The 16500-nt window shown below is 38.8% G+C and overlaps 1 protein-coding gene across 1 annotated transcript; it reads right to left on the bottom strand.

Moving 5' to 3' along the window:
- Positions 1-5191: 5191 nt before the first annotated feature.
- On the bottom strand, positions 5192-14692 carry fam83b (family with sequence similarity 83 member B). The gene is made up of 5 exons (XM_042502700.1): positions 14513-14692; positions 11299-11772; positions 9874-10038; positions 8519-8643; positions 5192-8185 (listed from the first exon to the last, which is right to left on the bottom strand). The coding sequence occupies exons 2-5, from the start codon at positions 11746-11748 to the stop codon at positions 6181-6183; spliced, it is 2745 nt and encodes a 914-aa protein (XP_042358634.1). The 5' UTR covers positions 11749-11772; positions 14513-14692; the 3' UTR covers positions 5192-6180.
- Positions 14693-16500: the final 1808 nt, after the last annotated feature.

The raw sequence follows: 16500 nt of genomic DNA, 5'->3' as shown, positions 1-16500 counted from the left end.
CATTTAGTATTTGATCCCTGGGTCCTATCATTATTTCCTCCTAATTTTTGCATCCAAAGAATAGTGAACAATATTAATATGAATCATTCAGTAATAGAGATTGCCAGGAAAATAATTAAGATCCCCACACAATAAACCATGTCTTTGTATTTGAACCAGCAAATATCTGGAAGGCAGGAAATGTCTCTGTGAAAAAGCTATTCTCAGTAACTTGGAGCTGCAGCTTGCTGCAGATATCATGCTGTGAAAATTGCGAAATCATATCAGCTTTCTGGGTTTTGATTTCTTTTCTTTGGCATGATTTTGCAGGCTGAGTTGACTCCGAAGTACAAATTTACTGCATGTTTTGTCATCTCTGTCAGAGACGAGGAAATGCTTCCCACACAGGAGCTTATATACAGGAGAGTTCAAGAGTTGCCATATATGACTGGCTTGGATGAATACATGTAATTTTTCAGTTTGTATTTTCTTTGGGTGTTTACGAGTTGTCTGGTATTACTATGTCTCTGTCTCTGTCCTGAAATATTTCTCATTGATTTTTAAGCATTATCTGCTCCATGGCCCAGCACAGTGAAATCTCAGACACTTAATCACACTGCAGGCTGTGTCACTGTATTATAGCTCACAGACCTCTGACTTAACTTAAACCTGTGTCTGTTTTTGTTCTGCCATCTTTCTATTGCAGTTGCACATACCAGTTTTTCATCGGCCAGTTTACCCTTATCATTTGTAACCGTGTACAGACCACACATCAGTTTCCCACACATTCTTTTGTTTGTGGTCGCCACAATAAAATCATCTGCTGTCATGCATTGATTTTATGGATTTTTTATGATTTTTTTTATGAAGTTGTTTTATTATTATTATATACCGGTTATTCATTACACCACACTCTCAGAGTGCAGAGCATACTCTGGGCATAGATGGAGCAGCAGAATGTTAGCTGCTCTACCAACCCCGCATCCCCACCCATTATTAGTGTTTAGAAAATGCTGGCACCATGTTTGTTATATGTCACACCGGAAGCTGACACTGTTGTATTACACATCACCCTCAGCATGACTTTTTTAACTTCCACAATGCTGGCATGCTATCTAAAAATCACAATATGCTGCTCTGTTTGGTTTGTTAAAATGTAAAGGCGACATAAAGCGGGACTTCATGACGGTCCTATAGTGCGATCTGTGTGTAAAAAGGCTAAAGATCACATTCTGTGGGAAACACTACTTATCAGTCCCACATGTGCATCAGTAGGATCTATGAAAGCATTATAAAAATTTAAATGCCTGTTGGAAAGTATTAAAGAGAAGTTAAAAATATAAAGATATCCGGACAGTAATTATCAAATTGTTGGTGTTTACAACTTCGATGAGAGGATGAAGCAGAACTGTTTCTCTGATCATAAAGAGAGAGAGAGAAAACGTCATGAGAGTGAATTGTGAGAACAGCCAAAAAAACCAGTAACATTAAATTTAAAGTGCCCCCCCCATACACACAGTTTTAAACATTTGTTGCATGTCCCAGCGTTGGAATGCTTTTCAGCTAACGTTCGCTGCCATCAGAGTAAATTTGGTATTAAGTAGCGACTGCACGTGCCGTGATGCATGCATCTTTCTTGGAGAACCAGAGGGCAAATATTAAGCTGACCGCTTGGGCATTATGTGGCAGCAAAATGAGGCACCAAAATCAGTGTTGCAATTTAGTTTGTGTTGTATGGAACCAGTGCCATATTGGCAACAAGTTTTGGTACTAGCCCTAATCCACGGACACTCCGCTGCAAAACCTTTAGTTGCAAGGAGGCAGGGACTGTAGAAGTGGGAGCTTCTCTCCTTCCTTCCCTGAAGATAGCAATGCAATCACATCTATCTATCCTATCTGTGGTAAATTCAGCCACTGCACTGGTGAGCTGCATTTCAATGAGGCTTGCTGGAATGCCAGCTGCATTGTCAAGCTCAGTATCAGGAGGTGGGAACATGTGCTTTAGGTGTATCCAAAAAAGTGCAGCTCACATTTCGCACTGAGATCAAAACTGCCATCAAAGTGGGATCATCTGTCGGTGACAGAGCGGAGGAGGACGCCTTTTTGCTGCATTGCATCACACAATACTGTGGCTATTGTTAGCGAATATATTCCTTATGTTTCCCTTCTTCTTCTAAGATGGAAAAGAAAGGTGAGGAAAGGAGCGGATTCAACAGGATGTGTTTTAATGTGATGGGATAGAATTGGGTAACTGTGATGCACAAGCCTGCTGCATCTGAAAATACATCACCACAGCACTTTACTCTGTTTAATGTTGCCTTATTTTTCTTCTTTTGTTAACAATAATTCTGTCACTCAATCGGCATTGTGACAGTTTGGCACCTGTTGTGCTGATGTTGATATTTCATCACTTCCTGCCAGCTAAGGGTTAGTGTGAAATAGTGTTTTACCAACAAATGTGTTTTCCATAGTGCTGCTATTCATGGTTTAAGGCTGATCCTAGGCTGTGATTAGCCCGTTGAGATTAAGGCTAAAAGTGGGAAAGAGAATTAAGAAACCTTATTAACTGTTGCTGAAACCAGATTTATTGTGTTTCTCCATACCAATACCATATTTAGATATTCTTTTGTCCTCTTTGTGATTAAAGGGACAGTTCATCCCCAATCAGAAATACTTTTTCTCCTCTTACCTGTTGTGCGCACGTCTGGTATATCACATGATATGATATATCAAACCAATATTTTTATTTTATTTTATTATTATTTTTTTTAACAAAGTGAACACCTACAAAACATCAACACTAAAATTATGTTTTTTATTGGTTTTTTTTGGTTTTTTTTAATTTTGCACAATGAATGAATATTTCATACACTGAAAAGCATTGGATTTAACGTCTCCATCTGCTGGTGGGCTATTGCAATAATGTATACATAATAAGTTGTTAATTCCACTACAGAAGAGACTTGATGTTCACTAAAATTAGGTTGGGGAAAAAACTGATTTATTAATATCAGTATCACCTATTGGCCGGATCAGTTGTTATATATATCGGCACATTGGATATCTGAAAAAAATCCAATAACGTAGATCCCTATCAGCTAGAGCCTATAGATTCTTCTATATCTATCTTCCAAGCAGGAGTCTCTTGTCCATGAATAGATGCACACTTCTGTGTGGTGATGTGGTTGGTGGGTATAGTTAGGTGGAAAGAAAATAGTTCCTACATGAAACTGCTCACAGCACAATCTGTGGATTATCTTAAGTAATTGGGTCATGATTTCTTGAAAGAGAAAAAACTGTTGCTTTGAGCACCACAAGCCGAGTGCCATCTAGTTCCATTATATTGGAGGAAAGGTTGATATACAAGGTAAGAGGAAAAATCTATATTTTTGAGTTTGGGGTGAACTGTTCCTTTAATGGTATATCTGGTATAATATACAACTTTGGATGAAACTATGTACAGTACTGCACCAAAATGAATTCAGATTTAGGTATAATAATTTAGGATATGATGTGTTGTGGGCAATGTGCAGCTGAGTGTGGGAGAAGAGGAAAAGAAGAGTCCTTCAAAATAATGAAAAGACATTTCGAGGCGACAGAATGACCTCCACTGCAAATGACATTATCATAATAAGAGATTCACCAGGATTTGCGCTGACATTTTGTCATACAATTGTAAATTCCTGTGTTCCCCTTTTTGTACTTAAACTCCAAATATAACAAGAACTGTTGACAAAATAATGAGTGACGACAATAAGTGGACCTTTTTTTTATTCTAATGGACATTATAACATTTTCTATTGGTCCATTAGTAGGCCAGAGTTTCAGAAAAGTTTTTCCTAAGAAATAAGAATCCAGCTCAATATCCTATAAAAGGTCGTATGATAAAATTGTTATCGAGACACAAGACATTCAAACTGGAGAGCACTGAAGAAAATTATTTTCATTACACACGCATTTGATTCTCTTCTGTATAATAATGGTATAACAATAGATTACATGACAAATGTATGTTTAGTATTGATAGTTAATCCTTATTTATGTATCTAAATTTCAAGCTTAATTTCACATTATTAACAGGTCAGTATTAGTTTACTGGATGCTGATAACCCTGTCAGGAGAGAAATGGCCTTTATATACAGCTGATTTTGAGGGAAATGTGATGCTGAACAAAAGACCTTAGCACAATGAGAAAATATAACTAATTAATGAATCTGGCAAGTCACAAAACTGTTGATACTGAAATATTCACTGACAATGTTGTTTTCCTTCAAAACAGCAGACAGTCTTTAATACAGTATTTGCTCAATATTCTCAACTTAGGCCATTTTTGTTTTACTTTATTATTAACATTTTACCAAAATTATGATCTCCACCTTACCTTAACCAAAGTACATATTTTTGCCTAAATCTACGACTGGAGTCTGGATGCAAAATCGGAAGTTCTTGCGTCAAGGTCCTGCATTTTGTACACCCGCCATCTGACCCAACCACCTCTTTTTGTGAAGCCTACATGCTACATACTTATATTTCATAACCTGAAAGAAACGTCTCTTAACATATTTCAGGCAGCAATTAAGAGAGCAGTTTAGTGACATAAAAACATAATTTCAGGCGACAGTGTTGGTGCTAAAGAACTGGCTTTAAGCACATGCGTATCTGTACCCGCACAGAGAAACTAATTACAAGGAAATTAATACAATTTAATTACTTATTACTGTAATTTTCAATGCCATTTAAGTGTGAGGTTTGTACTGACTGTGACCAAAAGCACACTCACAGATGGCGGGTTTTAAACATGTGTACTGAGCTTATCTAAATAACAGAAAAACAGATTGTAAAAATTAATAAATTATGCAATTTTTCTCTTTGAGTCTTTAGCCATGTTTTGACATCTTGAGGCAATTATGTAAAGTAAGCAGGACCATAACATGTCAATAATGCAGATTTTTTTTTGTTGATTTTGACAGTTTATTATGACATCTGTGTGTTTCACCTCTTTAAATTGTTTTAGGCTGCTTCCTCTCACCATTATTTCATATTTTTTAATTATAAATTGCCTGAAAGACTTTTGTCAAAATGCTTAAAAGGGAGCACATGTTTGTCTCTTATTAAAGGTTTTTGGAGGTATCATTTGAAAAAGGCTACTAGAAAATAAACATGTCATGTGCATGGTGCATCTATAAATCCAAGACAGGAAGAAGCACATTAATCATCATCCATCACTTTTATCACCATTTTCTCAACAACATCAAGTGCGTTTAAAATTATTCATTCCCACAAATATCACTGAGGCAAAACACATTCAACCGGTGTGGGACTGGCTAGCAAGTTACAATTAAATGACTGTTTGAAAAACCCCTGAATACTCAGTTGTAGCACCAAGTATCTAACTGCAGAGAATAAATAAATATTTATGTATAAAAGAGCTGAATTTCTCCACTTGGTGTGCATATGTTTTACACTGGAGGCTGTGGTGCTTTGAGTTTTCCCCCGTATCCTTCTTTTTGAGGAAAGAATGAAAGATTAAAAAAATACTTAAATCAGAGTGGACTACATATTGTATTTAACATTGTGCTTACAGTGTACATTAAGTTCAGCTCTTCACAAAAATTTATTGCAAATCTTGGATGGATGACGTCTGAGAAAATCTTCTGTCTTTGACGTCTGATTTATCCTGTTGTGTCCATTTTTCAAAAACATTGCAACTGCGTTCATAAAACCTGTCTAAGGCTGGCTTGTTTCTCATGATGTGGTTAGCTTGAGTACTAATGCATGCTGCAACAACTTCACAATAATCCTCTGAATATATGCAGTGACAACAGCCCTTATGTGCACACACCTACAGCCGCAGCAATAAATTCTACCCTCTTTGACATTATGACACAACTACCACTTCATGCATCTGCAGTGTCTGTCGTTTAAATTTATTGCTTCAGGTTGATGCCAGAGGAGGAAAGACATAAAGACAACGTCTATGATTTTCTTACATAAAGATCTGTACTTATAAAAAAACATTCTCCTTTCAGTTGTATTTATCAGTGCATCTGTACACAAAAACATAAGCGGGGGTCAAAATGTAAACAGTGTTTGATAAAAACATTTTCCACAGAAAACTCAGAAATAAAGACCACCTCTCAGAATATTAACATCATGAGTCAAGTGTGCATTGGTAATAAGTGTGCTGTTTTGACTCTGAGGCTATTTGTTCTTGTGTATGAGATTTCCCATTCGATTGATGAATTTCTCCAGCTTATTTTCATGGTGCACTCGTGCAGCCCGAGTGAGGTTGTGTTCAATACCTGCCTCAACTTTAGGGAGGCCTTTGGTTTTCTCCTGAGAGTGTGTGTTTCCAAAACTTTGTGCAGAACGCACAGATGGTTTCTTATCAAATGAACATAAAGGCTCAAATCTGCTGTAAATTCGAGTCTCTGTGCCTCGATCTTTGTTCCAGCTCACTGAGTTGAGGCCCAACCTCACGCTTTTGTCAAAACCGCTGGGTTTGTTCTCTGTGTTAGGTTTAGGGAGAGAGACCTGGGATGGACTTTGGTGCTCCTCTGTTCTGAATCGAGGTTTCGAAGATTTTAGATGGTCTTCCTCTATGTGCTCCTTCTGGTGCTCTGAGGAGGAGCGAACAGAGCTGCTTGTGCTTTGGTAGCCTTTTCCTCCTCCAAGTGACAGCCTTTCCTTATCCCCACCTGTTATGGTGTCTGTGCTGCAGTCTGACTTCAGACTCGGAGTTTCAGCTGTTGAGCTCTCTTTTTTCTCTGGTATGTTCAGCAACGACTTGATTTTCTTGGAGCTCTTTTTTAGAAAATGCTGAGAGCCATTGTTGTTAGATTTAGCCGTTAAATCCTTGCTATTCGCATCCAGGGCTGCTGCAGACACAGTCCTGGATGGCGGTTCCTGCCAAAGGGGGGTACCAGGGCTCTTTGTGCTTGTGATGCTTTTGACATCATAATGAGAGGCAGATCTCTGATCCTCTTTCAGATTTGTCCCATATACTCCATTCTGTGCATTGATCCCTGCAGTGCTTCTATTCACTTGCATCCTTGCGAAAGCTCCGTACATGTGGCCAGAGGATTCATGTCCGTACTCAGTGTTTGATCTTGGATCTGCCACGCTGTGTCTCTTCTGCCAACTGTCTGTCAGGATGTCCGGGTTTGTGATCATATGTTTGCCTTTAGCTCTGCCTAAGCTAGCGTACACAGAGTTATAAGAGTTTCTACCTGGACCGTAGCCTGCGTTATTCTGATTGTCATCCAAAATCTGCAAACTTTTCCTCTTCAACATGAACTCGTCATGACTCATTCTGTTTTCAGCCGCTGCAGTTGAATTCCACTGCATGGATGAGTAGTGCATAGAAGTGTTTGCTGCAGAGTTAACATGAGTTGAAGAGTTGTTCATGTGTCTGTTTGGATCCAAATGCTCCGGTACTGTGGACCTGAAAACAAGGGAAGACCTTATCCTTCCCTGCATGAAGGGGTTTGCTTTGTCCTGTGGTTCAAACTGGTCTAAATAGTCACAAGAGTCTCCGAAAGGGACGTCGGGGTGTTTGAGGTAAGACTCAATCCTCAGTGTGCGCATGAATGACTTGGATGTGTTCTCCAGTGTTGGCATGTTCTGCTGCATGGACATAATGTGTTTGTCGCTGCCATTGTATGACTGACGCATGTTCTGACCTCTGTGCATCTGTGGTAAGTAATTGTCCATGGCGTAGTTGTTTCCGGTTTCTCTAGCAATATTCCAGTTGCTCGCTCTGGGCCTGATGTTCTGCGGCGTGAATCCATCTTGTCTCTCCCCAGCGTAACTGTGCCTTTTTAAGAAGTTCTCTGCAGGTTGAAATTGGGGCATGTGGTTCTGAACACCGATTCCGTTCTCAATCAGGGGCCCAAACTGGTCATGTTCTTCTTCAAAGAGCCTCTCCTCATGGTCTCGTGCCCCTAGTTTCCTCTCACAGGTCTTCCGATACACTGTGTCCAGTGTGTGCCTCAGCTGGTCTCTCCGTTCAATTTTTTGGACGGATGGCAAAATCTGTCGTCCATGTGGCCCGTTGCGTTGGAATAAACCCTCCGGTGGGCAGAGTTCAGCAGGAACAGTCGAGCGGGCGTAGAGAGTTCGAAACTCCTCGTCGTAGGACTTCACCAGGTGGCCTGTGATGACCTGCACCATGCTCAGATTGATCTTCTCAAATGACCATGTGAAGCTACGAACAAACAAAATGATTGATTTAATGCAGAAAAAATGGACCGATTTGTGTTAAAACACTCTTTAAAAACCCTGCTTTATGTGTTGAGGTTCAAGAAAATTAGACACAGTTATAATTTTAAAAGTTTTGGGTCTGAGAAAGAATCTCTGTAAAAAGCTGTTTTGCTGCCACTCTTTCTAGAAAGTAAAGTGCTTCAAAAGGCAGCAATAAGAAATGATGACAGCAATTTTGCAGCGTGTCAGTAAATGTAGTGATTGGCTCTATGAGTGTATTTAGTTTATGCCTCAGTAATCTCAACTATTGCTACTGTTGTACTGCAGTTTGATTTACCTGTATGACCCGTAAATCGTTGTGTGGCAGTCGACTAAAAGAAACTTCTGCTCCATTGCCCCGTGAAATTTAGCTCCTGATCGACAGAGGTAATCCTGACCTTTCACAGTGCGCACTCTCATGTTCTGTCGTCAGAGCGGTGAAAGGAGAATGTCAGAGAAACTTGCATCGCATTTTTTTTCTTATATCAGAAGTTAACAAGTATGTCAATCATCAAATAAATGCACATGCTTTACTGTGCCAACACATAAATGTGAAGTTTCAAAGTCATTTGCATATGTTGAGCCCCTCTATTGTGGCTGTTGTTGCTGGATGTGGCGTGCAGTTGATGGGAACTTAAAGGGTGTGTTTGAATCTTTGTCGTCTCTTGCCTAGAGAAATAATTACAACCCCACCCACAAAAACAGGAGAAACCAGGCTTGAATTTTTTTTTACATAGAAGTCCTAACAGAGGCCATTAAAAAGACTCTTATTGAAATTTGCATCTTTGTATGCAGGAAATACAAGTATCTTAAAAAATGCCTGTGGCCATCGTTTTAAAAGTGCCTCCTCTTATTGAAGGAACATGTTTTTGTTTGTTGGAGTTGGATGAGTAGATCAGTAGCACTTTTACACCCAACACAACAATGGAATACCAACGCTTGGTCAGTGGCACTTAGGCGTTAAATACTCACAAACAGTAGCACCTGATATTAACCGCATGGGGTGGTGGCAGTTTGTGATAAACCGCTGCTGTGCTATAAACAGCACGAAAGCTGCCATGCAATGTGCCATCAGGGCGACCAGCCGCTCGTCATAACACAGTGAAAGGTTTGGTTTGGCTGCTTTAAAAATGATTTATCATATTGCAGTGAAAGGTGGCTGTGACGCTGAAATCACTGACAGTGTGACAGTATTTGCCGACTTCGAATGAGAACGTGCTGGAATGTTTCGGTAAGACAATCAGAGGCAGAGCAACGCGAGCCATTCCTTCGCTATCCTTGGGAATGCAAATTTGCTGGCTGCACAGACATGATGTGGTAAAGATCTTCTCATCAAACTCTTGGCAAAGAATAAGTGTATTTTTTAGAGGTCAAACAATAATGTTCCTTTAGATTGTTACCCTGAAAATATGCCATTCGCAAATGCTAATGCGGAAAACAATCCAAGCAGTGCCCATAAAAACAACCAAAAAGGGCTCGATGTGTTTTGGTGTTTCCTTCTTATGATGCTAGGTGCTTCATTAAAAAGCAACAACAACCACAAAAACAATAATTTTAATAAGAGCAAAATGTGTAATTGTAATGTTAAAATCAATTAAAAAAAAAAAAAAGGTTAAACTGAGAGAATAATAAGTGTTTAAATGAGATACTCACTCTGAGTTGTTGAATTTTGACATCTTGACTTTCAGCCATTGCGAGAAAACTTTTCAAATCAAAATCATCCAAAAGCACGTAGACGGGGACTCCTCGTACAGAGGCATCGACAACTTCTTTGAATATATCTACATCAGTGAAAATGTCCATCACAATGGCAACGACCTGCGAAGACAAAGCAAATAAATCATTAGTCCAGCCTGCCGAGTGCATTTTACCAGTTTACATGTGTAAAACCTGTGAATGACCTGCTGAAATGCACACAAACACACACACACACACACACAAACACACACACACACAGCCTTCATTTATAAACATGAATAGTTAATGTGAGTCTGACAGCTAGAAACAGATAAAAGTGATGCCGAAATAAAAACACTGTTATCATAAAGGGCTTAATGATTTCACTGATATTGATGCAAAGCAGTGAAGGAGAAACATTTTTGTATCTATAATTTATCCAATCATTCATCCCAAATCCATTTCTGACACTGTCACATTACTGTGCATATTGAAGGACCAGGTCAAAGTGTTTTCTATTCCATTTAACTTTGAATGAGCTGCAGTGAAAGTTCATCGTGATAAAGTGCACTTTGAAAATACTGACAGTTGAGAAGAAGCAGAATCATACTTTGTGCCAGTGGCATGTAATGAGCTCTTTAATGAAATCCCGTCCGACTTAATTGTGTGTTGCTTGGAGTCCTTTCACGCGTTTCATTTCCTGTGTAGGAGGTTTTAGTCCCTCAGATGAACCTTGAGAAAAGTTAGTCACTCTTAATCATGATGCAACAGCCGAAAAATGCAGACATTTAAATGAATATTAGTGTGGCGTCCCATGACATATTTATTCCCATTAAATTTGGATTTCTTTCCACTGCACTAGTTGTAATTGTGCAGAAGAGAGAAAAGACTTTCATTAGTTCTTCTTGAGCTGATATTTTGTTCTCTCTAGATGTTCTGGAAGTTCAGTTGGTTTAATTAAAAGTCAGTGCGGCAGGAACAAGGTTGTACAGATGCAGCAGAATACTAATTGTCTACTCACAGTTTTGAGCTACAAAACAAGTTTGTGAGTCATCATGACACAATATGAGAACTAACTGAGGCGTTAACTGTGTAAAGGATGTGACTCTGAAATGTATTCATGTAATTCCCACACTTTATTCTGATGATGGCAAGTTGCAAAACCAGATTTTGACCTTGACGACCTAGCAGACACTCCTTACCAGTGGAAACTGAGAGCAACAAAAGGTCTGTGAATGTGCCCAGAGGGGGACAGGTGCTTACGACATACTTTAGAAAAACACAGGTTACAGACAGCAGAGCGTCTGAGACAAGTTGCTGCTCTGAGACAGATTTATCAGTCTGAACGCCACATCAGAGCTTGTTTTGGGTTAGCACATTGTTGCAGGCAGTTTTGATTACCTGTCTTGCATCCTGAATATGCTTCCGGATCACCTCTTTGATTGTGGGGTTATTTTGTCTGGGCGGATGGAAGAGCAGATTCACATTTGTCTGAAGTTTATCGTGCATGACCTCCGGCCACCCCAATTCCAAATCTGGTGTGTCCACATCCGAGTGGACGGGCCAGTACGTCCCTGATGATGATTGATTGTCTTGTGGGCCATCGACTTCCTCAGTGTGGTTTTGAGGTGGGATCTGCTCTGCATTTTCGGTGATGAAGAGAAGTTCGTCCTCTGAGAGGAAGCTCCCGACACGTTCTCCTTTGAGGAACTCGTGATAACTGTCTCTGCCGCCGCTCACCAGGCGATCAATCGCCAGGCGGTATGTCTCCTTATAGTGGGGTTGGACGTAATCCTCTGATTTAAAGTCTCCCCTCAAGGACGACAGCAGGGACAACTCTGGAGACTCCATCGCTCCAGACCGTTTCAGCAGGACCTGTCAAAGATAATGAAAATCAATGAAATGATGTGAGAGGATCAGAGAACAGACATCGCAGGGTGCAAAATACTGAGAGACTTACTCGTGTCCAGGCAAAGTAAAGTGTAAAGTAGTACACGGAAAGGTTATATTGTTAAAGGAGATGTGACATTCAGAGCATTTATACAGCAGCAAACTGTTATTTGCTATGTAAAGATAAAGTGATGTAATGGCGTCCTGAGCGGAGACTGAAGTCCTGCTTCCTCTGTGTGTGTTGTTATTCGAGCGTCTCTGATCTTTGTCCTTGTAGACCATCAGTTTGTGCATGCGTGTTAGTACATGTGAGTCCCTGGGATATTAGTCCTTTGATTTGCTGGTGATTTGGGTTCTTTTTGTTTCTTTATTTGTTTATTTGTTTATTTTCCCTCGTCATGTGCACACCTTAGTGGAACAGCGAGTGGACTAGGCACTCTGGGCATGCTCCTTCTCGCCACGCCTGCCTGTGTCAGTGATTAGGGATAGGGACTGTTCATTATTTCTTAGGGTGAAAGGGGTGCTGCAAAACGGATAAGGCATTTAAAAAAAAAAAAAATCAGCTCTGAGGAGGGACTTGTCTTTTGAATTTTGCCTTAGGTGAGGGACCTGCAACTTTCAGTGGTAGTATTTTAAATTTATTTTAAATTAATTAATTAATTTCTAAATTGCATAAGGTCCCCAGGTGAGAATAGGGCTATACATATACTATGCATGCTGCATAGAATTCATGAAAATTACAATAATGTAAAAGTAATGCTGTTAAAAAACTAATACAAGGAGCAGCGATAATTTTTATATTACAACCTTGCTTCTTCTTCTTATGGTATCAGTGAAACAAATGTGTGTTACAGTGTCTAACACATTATTGTAAAGTCAACAAGTTCCCGAGAAACAAAAAAGAAATAAGTGTCTGATTAATGAATAGCTAACTAATATTTCTTGAACACTGAATACAGTCTTTAAAGAAGATAATGATGAGCTGAGAACAGAACAGTTTTGTAGCTGCTTACCAGGACCTTGTAGGCCGACCGTTGTGTAAAGGTTACAGTGTTTGTTTACATGAGGATTTGGTGTACCAGCAGTGTAGAGGCCTACAGTTTCCACTATGTTGGGTATAAAAACACACCAATGCACTTTCATCATTTCCACCTATAAGAATCACTTTAACAGCATTATACGGCACCTTATATAATAATAAGGTTATTTCTCTGGTTTAAAAAAAATTCTAACAAGCCACATCATGTAAACTGACTCATCGTCATTATCAGATGCTGAACCTGTTCACTGTCAGGATTTAAAGGATTACTTGCAGTTAATGCCCAAGGGGGGAATGTTATCGTTGCACCTGTAGTGCACCTCATAGTTAAGGTGGGGTGAAATAAAACCAGCACAAATAATTGGTATTTTTGTTCCACATGCCGATGTAGTCACATTGTTACGACTTTATGATGTAAAAAATTGACTTTTTAACTGTAATTTATAGACTAAGTGACCTTTCTTACCATTTTTAAAATATTTTCTTGACAAAAAAAATAAAAAGTCTTTCAATAAAAAAAGGTACAACTTAGGGTTCAATAATGTTGTAAAAAAAACTTTAAAAAAACAGCATAGGGGATATAGTTTTAAGATTTCATTTCAGTACTTTTTTTGAACTGTTAGAAACCTGAGCAAATTGGCTTGATTTCTTTCAAAATCATGGGAAGAAGGCAATGAGCAACAAATGAAGAAAATAAGCAAGAAATTAGTAAAAGTATGAGAAAATTGCCTGAAATTTAAAAAAAAAAAAGTTTAAGAAAAGAAGAGGGAAATTACCTGGAAGAAGTACTTCAAAGTATGATAATTCTGTGACATAATTTTAAACTCGTAATTGTGATAAATTACAAATAGTTTGCTCTTTTCTTTTCATTTTTCTCCACCTTTTAAAAAACAATTTTCAAAATCTAATAATTTCTTAATATTTGTGGGACTTTTCTCACCAAGTTGATCATAGCCTTATTTCCCATGTTTTGTAAAAGAAATCTCACCAATTTGCTCAGAGTTCAAAGGTTTAAATGCTTGTGAAAGGCATCTAAAAGCAGCACAAGAAAAGTGATGTCGCTCCAGGTTTCAGTTGAAATAATGTGATATTTTTAACGATGTGAATCAAACCTCACTGGATGAGAGTGATGATGCAGATGTCTACAGGTAACAAAGATTTAAAGATTCAAGCTTTTCCATTTAGTATCTGTCACGTTTGATACATCTGAATGTCAAAGCAGCAGAGAAACAAGTTAACTCTGATGTTTATAGCGGCTGTATGATGCAGGAAAGTTTATCTTAAGTTGTACTCTCAGGTGAGTTTCACACTGCCGGTACTGTAAAGAAAATGCAGCTCACTAAAAATGAAAAACCATAATTAGGCGTGCTCTCCTCTCTTATTCAGATACAGGTTCTTTCACAAACTGTTTGTTATCATTTGTTTACATTTTTTACTAGATCCTTTGAGGTCAGCATTAACTCTGCCAACCCATAAAAAAAACACAGAGCGGTTGTTTTTGCAACATATTTAAATATAACCTACTGCACACCATAACCCTGTACGAACAGCATATTTACTTACACAATTTATCTCAAACCTCCCGCTGTTCAGAGAATTCATGTGAAAAGAGGCGCTTCAAATTGTTAAAGAGCTGCTTCCTCTTTCTGAAGTCACAGCTACATTATCTCAACAACAGTAACTTACATTTGGATTGTGAACTTTGTGAAAATCCTCTTGAATGCTCCAAGAATATCCCTCTTTAGATTTATGTGAGTTCAGCTTATGCTTAATATTTGGAGTGAGTGCCGGCTGGAAGAGACAAAGACAAGGAGGTGTCTCAACATGATAAGCAGTCTGCAGATGGAGGGTGTGGATTCCAGTTTTGACATGCAAATGGTCCGGCTCGAAACTTGCTCACAGGCAGCCATAAACCTGTTTGAGACATTTAGCCACTCCCCTCCTCTCTTCAGGGACAAAGTGCACACTGACGAAAAATCAAGATAATGACAGACATAAAGAGGCTTTGATGAAAACTTCAGGGTTAATGGCACCAGACCTCATCAGGGTGTTCTGTGTGACGCTGTGAAATTTACACAAACTGAGACAATAATGCGTGATTTTACTTGCTTTGTCTTTCTTGAACTGCAGCAGAGGTCAGAGGCGGTTTATGAAACTTACTTGTGTTGCATGCAGACATTTCTCAAAGAGGATGCCCGCAAACTTTAATAAATGAGGCATAAGTATCATTTTTACTTCAGATATGGCTGAAATATCAGGGTGGACTGATCCAAACTGTGGCGGGGACACAGCTGCACAACAAGCACTTCTGCTGGTATTGTAAACGCATGAACGGAGAAGATTTAGTGACTCTTCTTCTATCTCCTTCCCCTTATTTTTGTAAAATCTTGTGTACAGGAGGACTGAATAAAATGCGAGTGCATTCATACCGGTGACATTTTGCATTCTTCTTGTCTGGTCAGCTTTCACTAAGCCTCTTGAGAAACTGGCTCATTATGTAACATCTGAGCTCTTACAGGGAAAAGTGACGATTGCATCATGTCATTTCTCAAGCCCTAACAACAAATATTCCCCTGAAGGCTAAAAGCACAAACAGGGTCAGTGTTCTGTCATTTTATACAAAAAGATCTTATTATTGAATGAATCTTCCAGACATGTTCGTTGTGTTTGTGAGTATCTCTTTTGTATTCATTGTTCAAAAATGTTCCAAGTGGCTTTTTTGTTTTTGCAGGGAGGCAAAGATGACTAATTTTGCAAAACACAGACATGGGTGTGTTGAAATGTGTCACATTGTGACTGTAAATGCATTTACTGTGCATGCTGTGCATTTGTGCAGACGTCTTATATGTTTTAGACACATTCAGTTTGTACTTTTGTAACTGTTTTCACTTTTATATTTTTCCTTTGTAAATTTGTCCTTAACTGAGTTAAAGAATGTTTTTGTTGTCATGGAAAACATTTCCGCCGCTGACATTCAGACTTCACACATAGATTCAGACCACTATCAGGCAATCACAACTTTTCTTTTGTAAAGGCTGCAGCCTTCAGAAAACATTTCTGCAAAACTACAATTCATGTCTTATCAGTAGACTGGTTTTCCAGTCCTTTTATCTAGGAGATACATAAGATTGTTTTTAAAAAAGTTTACCCTCATCTGTAAATGTTGAAAAAATCAATTTCAACATTTGCTTTTTGAAAATATAAAATTGAATATGGCACATGTGATAAATTATTCAAGTGATTTTTAATGGAGGTGGATTTTTTTTTTTTTAGCTAATACTTTTTTCATTTCTAGTTCCTGTGTGTGAAAGTTTTTCTCAACTTGGCTCTTAAAATAAAATATTACTGCTTCAGTAAGTGTTAATCAGACACCAATACTTGCTGCAAGGCACCAGTGTGACGATAGGAATGTTTTAACCTCCCAGTGGTCGAGAAACTTTTGGATATCATCCAGCTTCAGAAAATCTCTACAATCTGCCCTGAAGCATCTTTCAGGTCATTCTATTTGTATGTAAACTATCCTGAGGCTCAAAATAACATTTGGTTAAATGACACCAGTCCCCTCACTGGCTGTAGCATCACACACACACACACACACACTGACCTCTCCCCCAACTGCCTGGACATGCAAACACATGCTGCGCAGGTAATTTTCACAAAGACACTTCCCCCGT

This window comes from Plectropomus leopardus, chromosome 15 (genome assembly GCF_008729295.1).
Source record: "Plectropomus leopardus isolate mb chromosome 15, YSFRI_Pleo_2.0, whole genome shotgun sequence".
NCBI classification, from domain to species: domain Eukaryota; kingdom Metazoa; phylum Chordata; class Actinopteri; order Perciformes; family Serranidae; genus Plectropomus; species Plectropomus leopardus.
The sequence above is the reverse complement of the archived record's forward strand: the minus strand, read 5'-3'. Positions and strand labels throughout refer to the sequence as shown.

Bases quoted from the DNA above. Each gene is read 5' to 3' on its own strand.
- fam83b (XM_042502700.1), bottom strand. From the start codon at position 11,748: ATGGAGTCTCCAGAGTTGTCCCTGCTGTCGTCCTTGAGGGGAGACTTT. The intron at 10,039-11,298 runs GTAATCAAAACT...TTGTCTTCGCAG, and splicing joins ATATTCAGGATGCAAGACAG to GTCGTTGCCATTGTGATGGA. The intron at 8,644-9,873 runs GTGAGTATCTCA...CTCTGACGACAG, and splicing joins TCAAAATTCAACAACTCAGA to AACATGAGAGTGCGCACTGT.